The 10,746-nt window shown below is 40.2% G+C and overlaps 1 protein-coding gene across 1 annotated transcript in view; it reads right to left on the bottom strand.

Moving 5' to 3' along the window:
• DESI2 (desumoylating isopeptidase 2) overlaps positions 1-4,411 on the bottom strand; it is a 5,369-nt gene extending 958 nt beyond the window's left edge. Inside the window, exons 1-3 of the mRNA XM_009875755.1 lie at positions 4,345-4,411; positions 2,419-2,512; positions 1,588-1,729 (exon numbers count right to left, since the gene is read on the bottom strand). Of these exons, the coding sequence (XP_009874057.1) occupies positions 1,588-1,729; positions 2,419-2,512; positions 4,345-4,411 (303 nt within the window). The remainder of the gene's footprint in view (positions 1-1,587; positions 1,730-2,418; positions 2,513-4,344) is intronic.
• Between the last annotated feature and the right edge of the window lie 6,335 nt (positions 4,412-10,746).

Below are 10,746 nucleotides of genomic sequence, written 5' to 3'. Positions count from 1 at the left end.
GCAGCAGTAACAGCAGCACAGTACTGTAAATAAAAAGCAAACGCAGCAGCTGCCTTATGATTCCCTTATCACCAAGAGAAACTGCAGGAGCAATCTCACTATTACAAAAAAGCACCCCAAAATCAAGCGGTCAAAAAGACAGTGCCAATACTACCGTTGCGGGGTGTTCCGCATACTCCTGAGGCTGTTCACTGTGGCGGCCTCTGATGACTTTGCACCAGATGTCACTATCTTACGGCCCAGAGGCCCGCACGCACACTTAGGCTCGCTGGAACAAGGCAAGCTACGCAATGCAAAGCTGGTTCCAACTCTTCAAAAATACACAAAGCTGCATTAAATACTTGTTCCTGTGTATCAGTCGTTAAATGGTTTTGTTCTCACTATGCAGGGAGTGAGCTCTTTTACTTAACTACCTCCATATTCACTTCTGGTATTCCTCACTCCAGTGCAAATCTGGAGAAAATCAGAGCTAATGGGAGCACTACCCTGCTGTAAATGAGCAGCATTTTACTTGTCATTATATCCCTGATTTTATAGTCAATTTGAACACTAAATAGGACAAGACATAAAATAGAAACATCATGACCATGCGGTTGAAAAGTGTGGCAAAGTCCTGGCCGTATAGGCCAAATTTCATGCCAGCTGCAGTTTTGTCAGCATCTCACCCTACTTACTTGTACCAGTGTTGGCCATGAATCATCATCTCCAGAAAATTTTCCAGTACCACTGGAAGATCAAACAGTCTACACAAAACGCAGAGGCTATACAGTAAGTGTGCCATTATCTATTTTGAAATGTTAGAACAATTAGAATTTATCTAAAGTTCACCATGGCAAAAATAACCATCCCTTTTTTGGAGTGCTTAAATGAAATGTCAGAGTAAATTCTGACAAGCACAGATTGCTAACTACCAATAAAAATCACAACTGCCATTCCCCTCTTTGTCCTGCAATACTTCTTCCTGACCCTTTCCCTTGTGTTGATACACGTGAGTGATCAGGAATTCAATCATATTGGCAAGCGGATCATGTTAGAAGAAAACTGAGGGGGAAAAAAGCACAGTCCTTTCAGCTCCACAGTCAGATACTTTGCATGACCACTCAGGTATCTACACAACCAGGACGTGGGTGCTGGCAGAGCAATAACTTGATAGAAGCTTCTCAAGCAGAAGATTCTGTGAAACCTCGATGCCTTTGTAATTCTTTAACATTAGGTCATAACTTTGAAAATTATTTTCAGAGTGATAGGTCTGTGGGGAGATACTGATAAAAATAACAAGTGGTTCTATCTTCAGTAGTGATCTCTGAAGCATCTGAAATGATTCTGAAATCCTGTTAATACTTACTACATGTCTCAATTTGGAAAGCACCTCTGCCTGAACACAAACTATGTAAAACATCAATACTTAGCATCTTTGACTGCAAAATCTTGTGTTTTGGACATAAAACCTGAAAAGTGGTGACATTTGCCCAAGGTAACAGTGGTAGGAAGTTGGACATTAGGCCAAACATTCCACAGGACAGGAAGGAGATGACGCTCTGCAGCCACCTGCGAAATACCTTTCTATAGACCTTCACGTTTGTTTACCTCAGATAAAGCTGAAGAAAAGTGATTGCAGTTTTTGTGCATTAGGTGATACGCATTTCCTCTGAATTCTTTTCCAAGCTCTTCTACTATTTTTTCTATGTCATCTTCCATAAAGTCAGTACTGCCTAGAACCACGGCCTCTCTAGAAGAGAAACAGAGTAGAAGGTCATCAGACTTCCATGATACTGGTGGATTACTGCTCATACATTGCTCAGAAATCACCCCACTGCGGGTGGAAAGATCTTTCTGACCTAGAATAATATAGATTCTTTCTGTTCCATTTTAAAGCACCACTTTCATCTTATTCATGATTATTTCCTTGCGGATTGTCCACCTGTAGCTCACAAGTTCTTTGTAACTTAACTCCGACAGACGCTGGATGCAATTTTTTCCTCCTCTGCAGAGGACATGGTTTCTAAGAGACAGCTGAGAACAGGTAAGAGCTTGTAATGCAGGGAGGGATCAAGACAATCACCAGGAGAAAGTTGAAAAGAGATATGGGGAAACCTTAAAGAGCAACATTTTTTCAGCTTTTTCTTTTAATAAAAAATTCCTTGGAAAAATTACCCCATTTTATATCCTGTATGAATAAAAAAAAGATAGCCACAAGTCCCCTTAGTTTGTACACATCTATGGAATTTAATGGTATGTTAAAAATAATGTCATCACCTCTGTCCATCTTTCATTTCTAAGTGAAGAAAACACACTAATCTCTCAGAAAGTCCGAAATCCTGTAGTAGCATTCAACACATCTATCCTCAAAAATAAATGCCAAAAGTTGTCTTATTAATATGCCTTCTCAATAGCAAGAAAATTGGTTATCTTTCTTACTTAAATTTAAATGTTTCCCCCAGTTCAGAAGCATTTCCTGGTGAAATTTCAAATATTCCAGAAAAAGGGTATGGATGACCACCATAAGCAAATTCTGAAAGAGAAAGCTCAGATTTAACAAAAATAATACACAACGACAATAAAGAACAGGAGACTTCACTGACTGGAAGATCACCTCACAAGGATCTAAAGCTAAAAACCAGACATCTTCATTACAAGGTAACAAATGCAAGGAACTGGAAATTAATAGTTTTGTTGGTTATTAGTCGACCCAGGTAAAAACTGACAGGAAATTTCCTACATCGACGTACAAGTTTAACTTGAATAATTTTACAGCAGGTATCTATTGTTTTCATTTTATATGTTACCAGTGTTCTTTCTACATGCTTGTCTTTGAAAGTCCACTTACATATTTATAGATCAGGGATTCAAAGTACTGCACCTTCAAAGGTCTGATGGCACTTCTATTCAGTACACCCTACAGCTCTAAGTGTGGCAGCGAGTAGTGGCCTAATAGGTTTATTATTTTCTTGGTTTGCAAGTGTTCAACTGTCCCGAGTTCCTTCCTATAACAAGAAAGTAAACCAGTCCATGCATCTGAAGTCTGCACGTAGCATCTGACGGCATAAGTACTCAGAGCGCAGGAAAATATCGTGGTGCACTTTAGCTTCCTTCTGTGTCTGTAAGATAACACAGCGTGCCACACCCAGGGCGCAATAAAAAGCTTTAAGCATGACTTCACGCTTCCTTTTCTCAAAACTTGTAACACACCATCCAAGTCTAGCGTTCGGTTTTGTGGATAATCTTTTTTACAACAGGTTAATAAATAAAGTTGATGTACTTTGAAAAATGCAAGTCATTGTTCTAGCAGGGGTATGACCTGCCATGTGAGAAAGCTGTTACAATCTGAACAGGAAGGGAGGCACATGTTTTTGGCACAGCTCAAGAACTAGGATTCAGGCACAGCACTATTCAGAGTCAGGTCTTTCTGGTTTGGATTAAAAAAAAAATAAATCCAAAAACATTTTAGCGATAAGCATTGTATTTTGTCAATTCTGTTGTTTTTGTAACACTTGCAAACCCAATTACAATGGGACCATTATAGCAGCTGAAATATCTATATATTAAGACAACTTTGTGCAACATGGTCTTTGGATCGCACGCCACACCTTCTTGGGTTTCCCCTCACCTCCCCAGCCACAATCCAAAACAAGAACAAAAGCGGATTTTTCTTCTTTAAATGGACCATTCCTAGCAACGCCATCACCTTTGAGTGTCATTACGCTGCCAGGCAGGAACACCTCAGACATGAGCCTGTGCTCAGAAACACCTTCTGGCACCCGCGGGGAACTCAACGTGTCCCCAAAGTACAGCCTATTTAGCAAAATTGGAACACATCGCTGTATTTACCACAAGTGTATCTTTTGCAAACAGTATGCATGACACGTATTCCAAAGAAACTGTCTCTTTAAACCAAACCAACCTACCAGTACAGAAGAGACTGTTTCCTGAGCATTATGCAATTTTACGTGCCTATCTGCAACGGACTATTGTTTCTATAGTGAAAATTTAACTCCTTGCACTAAGTGCTGGCAGAATACTGAGGAAACGTGATTCAGCCTTGCTTACAAGCAGCATGTATTTGTTTTAATAACAGGTATTTCAAAACATAAAGATTTCTATGCCTAGCTGAATAAAGTGCACACTTTTTCATAGTTGCACAGCTTGATATAAGAATGCCAGATGACTACTGGATTATTTATATCCAAGGTTTTGTTCCAGAGGCAGAAGAGATCTGAACTTTAAGAGAAAACTGATGAACAGGTTTCAGGAGCCAGACTTCCCTCATTACCTGAAAAACGTTCTTTAAAAAAACAAACCAGTATTACCAGAACAAAGAACATATTATGCTTTTCTTGCTCGTACCTCGACCATACACCTCGATACCTGAATGGAACACTCCAATTCCAAGGGAAGAAGTATATTCATTCATCCAATACTAGAAGGAAAGAAGAAAACAAAAAAAAGGCCTCTCGTTAGTTTCCAATACAGATTTGTCTTTTGGTAGCACTGACTTATATTTGTCCCACACATCAAAAGCGTAACACTCCAGCACAAAGTGAAAACGTACAGCTTATTTTATGGGAACAGAACATGCCATTAAAATTTGCCAACTGTACACAGTGAATTAGTTCTATTAGTTTCTACTGCAGTGTTTTAGTGCTGTCAACATCTGTCAGCCAAGCAGACCCTGTACCTGGGAGAAATACACATCAGCTTCTGATGTACGTGTGTCCGTACAACAGGTGCAAGTCTTTTGCATAAGTCTAACACCAGTTTCCAATATATTGCTTCTATTGTAGCCTGTAGCCAAGAGATATTAAATGCATTTCAAATAAAACCAGGAAGGGATAATTAAAAAATGCCAAGAAAAAAAAATTCCCCTAGTGCATTCTTTTTCAAAAGCAGCAGCAAGTGCCGATCAGGAGCTAACTATTACCTCCAAGACCTTTAAGATCACAGAATTCTGGAAAAAGGAAAACCTCAAAGTTACTGTCTTTCCTTGGCTACATCACCACCCTCAAACTGTCAGTTTCCAAGCAGTAAAAATTTTCTTGACACATTATTGAAGAGGAACCTCAAAAAAAGGCTAAAAAAACAAAAAAAAGCAACTCAGATGTGTCCTTATAACTGAAATTGGCCAGCAAGTAAAACATCTCAAAAATACAAGGAAAACATTATTTTGTCAGTTAGTTCGTACCAGGATATTTCCTCTCAGGTCATCTGGTCCCAAAGGGCCCCCTGCACACTTCTACAAAGCAGACTTCAAAAAGTCAGCTGGCAGGACACACACTGAGGCAGTACCCCCAGCAAATTAATATTTGTTTAGCCATCAGAAAGCAAAAGAAGCTATCATCTTTACATACAGTAAGTGCTTTCTGATGTGAAGTCACTAATAAAATAGCACAATCAAAGATAAAAATGTAAAAGGTTACAGGTGTCATACTTTAAGATGTGCTAGCTGGAGTTATTGCATAATTTATAGGGCCATGACAAACATTCTGGTGTCTAGTGTTCATTTCTGAAAGCTAGTTTTCTCCCAATAAAAATGATACACTAAACTTTGGACTGAGAATATATTAATGAAAATCAAGACAGGTTAAATGGCAAAAAAGGCAAGTCAGGCCAAAGGTTACAAATTTACAGGCATAACATACAGATGTTTTTGGCTTTTACAGGGATCCTCATTCTAAGTATCATCAACCCTAAAATAAATGGTCCCTCAAATTTGGTTACAAGCAGTTGCCAAACATGACCACATGATTTTTCCAGCTTAAAATTCACAGTTGTGGCAGCAGGCACAGGACACAAGTGACTATCTGGATAACAAGATGCTGAGGATTTGACATTTTCTTCTATAGACAAGCCAGTCGTGGGAAATTTTGTCAACATGAATTAACAGAAGACAGATTTTGCTCCTTATATTTATTTAAAGTTAAGGCTCACTGACATCTCTGGATAATTTTTTGCTTAACACTAAGTTTTTAATTTCTGCCTTTGTCAATGCATTGCTATGTTATCTAGTGAGGTGTGGATGATGATATTAAATTATCTTAGTCTATTTAAAGAGCTTAGCAGTTCTTTCCTTTCTCTGTGCAGAAAAGAGCAGAGAGATAGTCCATATGATCAAACTATATCCAGAAATATGCTGAGTTAGATTCACTTTGTACAGAAAGACACAGGAGGGAAGAAGAAGAGGGGAAGGACGGAGAACAATATTAAGACCATCCTACTAACTTAATGGGTTTGTGAGCATAAAAAAAAATAGATTCTGTCACTGAGGTGAAATCAAAGCCCCCAGGAAAATGGAAGAGCTACTTCAACATAAACTTATTTCGGTTCTGGAGCCAGTTCTATCCCACACTTCAGCAGCTGACCATTTCAAAATAGTTTTAGGTTTATATTTATAGTCAAAACTGTAGGCACATCCAACATACAGTTGTCAGCAAAGGAAGAAAGTATGTTTGCCTAAAGAGAAGGTGCATCCAAATGAACCTTATCTAGAATCGAGCTAGGCAGGGTCCCTGGTGCTCTTTCATCTCCTGGACACTCATCCAGCCAGAAAGCTCTGGGTATGGCCTCTGAATTCCAAATAACCTACACAACACATACGCATTGGATCTGCTGATGCCAAGCAAGGTTATTGCTGCTCTCTGAAAACAGAGCAGAAATTACACAACATATCCCATAAGCAGCCCAAGGAATAAAGCCTAGTTTGTTACTAGGCAGAAAAAGAGAAAAAAAATTACTCGTGTTCCTCCCCTCCCACGAGGCTGTGGAACCTCATGCAAGGTACTGGGAGAAGACAGAAAAGTGAGTCAACTGCCCTCCTCATCGATCTGTACAGAAGCAGACGAACGGGACGGAAGGCTGCTCTGACAAGGTGTTCAGGAAGGCTGGTGCTATCCAAGCAGGCATTCCTCCTTACTGGTTGTGCCACCTAAATACATGGGGCTCACTAGACGACAAAACCTGAGCACTGGTGGCAAATTAAACAAATGTTAGCGGCTTTGGAAGAAGTGCCTAAAGCAACCTGGCACTTTGCTTAATATTTCCAGTAAGAATGGAGTAGGTTAATTGAAGATAAAAGAATTTCAGCTAGGCAGAATTACTTTCCCCCTAGGAACAGTAATTATATCGAATTACTACTTAATTTGCATCAGCTATTGGAGGGTTGGTCAGATTTCCTCATTGAACAAAATGCCTTATCTCACCAAGCAAAGAAAGGCAGGACAAATGCAACTTAAAGTACGCTGAATTTGGCTACAACTGAAAAGGTAGTATAGGACTTAGAAAACAGAGGTTTAATTAAATGACATCCATATAGCCTGCTGGTTCAGTAACATGCCATAAGTTCTGGAATCCTAAACTGATCCCAGAAGCTACATCCTTGTTTCCATTACAAACTAGATTCCTTTCATTTAGTCTTAAAATTAGTTTTCCCATAGTAGAATGTATAGAAGCTGCATAATCCCACATCCTCAATATTTTTCAATAAGTCAATCATGTAAAACAGGAACTCCTATTTAATGCAACTATAAGAAAGAAAATATTGGAGCATTTTTCAACGTGCACAATAAATTCATGTCACTGAAATGAAAGAAAAACACTAATCCCAGTACTTCATTACTTCCTTCAGAGCTTTCATTTATGTTAGCAGTTTAGATCCTTATAGCCTTATTTGACAAAGGAAAAACCAGGATGCTACTTTGGGCACAAAAAAAAGCAGTTAGTTAAAATGAAACTATGAAGTACTCCGGTTCTCGAAACACAATATCAAAGTTTTCACCCTACCCTTTTAATGATCATAAAAGATTTTTCAAAGGCATGAATTGCAGCACATAAACATGCCCTTAAGCTTCTCTCCCTTTGTAAAGTTACCAGTACTTCAAAGTCCACTTTCTTGTACAGCAGCATCCCCCACTCCCTTACCCTTTGCTTTTATCAAAGATTTTCACTTTTTCAAGCTCTAAGGACAATGGAAGGGTATATGCTCCAAAACCAACCAACTCAGTCCTGTAAGGAGTTTCAACAGTAGCAAGGTCACCTGGTATTCCTCCCGCACACCTAAGCGATTGTCTGGGAAACGAAGCTACAGTTAGCACTCAAGTTACAATAAAGCTGTTCACATGACTGCTGCAATTCTAGTAGTGATGATTCTGTTAAACAGGTGCCTAAAAGTGGTCTCTTGTTCCAAAAGAGAAACAAAAAACCCCAATCCCAAATATAAATGACAAAAAAACCCCTAGCCCACTTCCAAATGACATGAAATGTCGGAAGCAAACTGCAAACCTGCTAGAGCCTCAATATACAGTGGGCAGGATCCAATGAATAAACAGAACTAAGCAGCTACTACAAAAGACTCTTCCCTTCTCCCCCCAACTCTTAGTGCCCCCAGACAACGCAGCAGCATTGATTTCAGCAGGTTGTCTAGATGCAGTAATGTAACTGCTATGCAACATGAAAGTGAGGCCTTAGTTTAAGGTCCTGCTTCAAACAAGTTTAAAATGGGCTGAGACATCATTCAGCGAACGAGTCTGAGCAGGATGTACACTGACAGTGTCTTTCAGACACTGTGGGAACCTCCACTTCTCCTCCCAGTTTAAAAGAAACCAGTTTCTCTAATGGTCAAATAATGTAGGCATCGTTATAAAACAATATACAAGGCTGAAGTAGGATACAGAAATATTTTGCTTAGCGGTTTGAGCTTACACTACGTATAATCTGTGGTGATGTACAGCTTCAACAAATACCACAAGTGCACAGTGATGCACAAAGAGCCAGACCTGCATGTTATCCAACGTCTGCAAATAAATGTGCTCGCTCGCTTGCTTCTTTCGGAAAATAAGTTCCTTCCAGGGATGGTGGCTTTAGAGACTATGCTACTTTGTGATGTAGGCAGCGCCCTGCTAACCACGACAGGACAACTAGCGGCACCCAATGTGTCCTAAGGAAAAGTATGACACTAGTTTTTAGCAGCACAACCTTCCTGTAGCCTTTTTTCCCCACCTGCCCTCCTATCAACTGTCAGCCTTCCTAGGATGGCTGGACTAAACCCAATCACAGTAATTCAGTTCTGGAGGAAAAAGAAAGGACAATATGGGTCGCAGCAAAAAAATCTAACGAGTAAGAGATGAAGCAGAACCACGTGAATGAAAGAGTAGACTACCACAAGAGAAAAAGGACAGGCACGCTGGAGTCACACCCCACCAACGCCATCATCCAAGTGGGAACAGTTTCTCGCAGAGGCCATGGCATTACTTTTTGGGCAGGCACTTACACAGGAGAGAGTCCATCCTGTTAGTTTTCACAGCCTGACTGTGAATTTGGCCCAGGTGACACACTGCATGGGTAAGCAAGTCTTCCGGAGAACACTGGGTCTTCCATTCTGAGTCAGAAGTGCGTCAAGCCTTGACTTCAAAGATACTGCCTTATGCAAGAATCCTGAAACCAAAGTCCTACTTCTTTCTTTGTACAAATATTTATAGTTAATATATGTAAACCCATCTTTTTTCATGCTAAAAGAGCTTCTCCAATGTATATTTTTTAACTGTAATCCAGAGAAGGCACACATATGCATGTGACAGAGCATCTTTCCCTCCTTAAGTCGAGTATAAATAAGGCACACTGACTTCTTGTCGTATTGGCACCATGTATGAACTCAACCAGGTGAGCAAAGATCATTTTTTTTGCCTCCTCTCTCAGCAAAATGGCAGTGCATAGACTGCTCCTGTTTCCAACCTCCTCTCATTCTCTACAATAAGGGAAAAATCAAGTACAAGGAACAGGTTATATTTGCTGGAGAGAGAACTTAGACACAAGAGGGGGTAAAAAAAAAATCCTGTAACAGAGACATTGATTTCTCTAAGTATTAGGGTGAAAGAAAACAACAAGAATCAGAGTAGTGCATATAATCCCATATACAATTCTAATTTCAAGCCAGATAGCTCCCTATTGATTGCTATTAAATAGTCCAGCATTTGAGCCTGAGTATTTCCAAGCAAACAAGTTACATTTTCTCTCTGCCAGCAGTCACTGACTCTACAGTACACACCTTCACCCTTTTAAAACACCAGAAGTTCACTTTAAGGTGGTGGTGGTAGGAAAGCTGACCCAAAATAAGCTAAGCAATGCAAACACAGTTACCTGAAGCAAGCTGTCAATCTTATTGTCCCCCTCTGTTAGTAGACTCAAAATGTGGTCAGAGAACTAGTGCTACTTGTCCTAATTTCCAGTGATTGAAACGCATTAACGGATAATATTTTCTTAATATTGCTTAATCGCATGCCCTAGTCTATGCAGGTACTTACACCTCATTTGTTACCATGGCATTTGAGCAGCTTCCAGCTGAATATAAGACAATACAACAGTTGCTGTAGGTGTCACGGAAAGATTCCCTCCCTGGCAGTGTTCCAGGCCAGGCTGGATGGGGCTTTGAGCAACACGGTCTAGCAGGAGGTGTCCCTGCCCATGGCAGGGGGGTTGGAACTGGATGGTCTTTAAGGTCCTTTCCAACTCAAACCATTCTGTGATTCCACGATTCCCCAGAAGGGAGGGGAGCGGAGCTCTCAGGACTGCAAATCAGGCTGGAGCAATTCCTTTATTTCTACCAAGTTGCATCCCTACCACACCTGTTCAACAATTCTGGTCTAGAAAAAACACATTAGTGACACAGCACTAAAACCCCCTCCTTAACGCGGCCGAGGCAGTGGCTAACCCCAACTACTATCCCGCTGAAAAATCAGTCACTTTTCTAGTTTTCAGGAG

Source organism: Apaloderma vittatum, unplaced genomic scaffold, assembly GCF_000703405.1.
Source record: "Apaloderma vittatum isolate BGI_N311 unplaced genomic scaffold, ASM70340v1 scaffold41028, whole genome shotgun sequence".
Taxonomy (NCBI): domain Eukaryota; kingdom Metazoa; phylum Chordata; class Aves; order Trogoniformes; family Trogonidae; genus Apaloderma; species Apaloderma vittatum.
The sequence above is the reverse complement of the archived record's forward strand: the minus strand, read 5'-3'. Positions and strand labels throughout refer to the sequence as shown.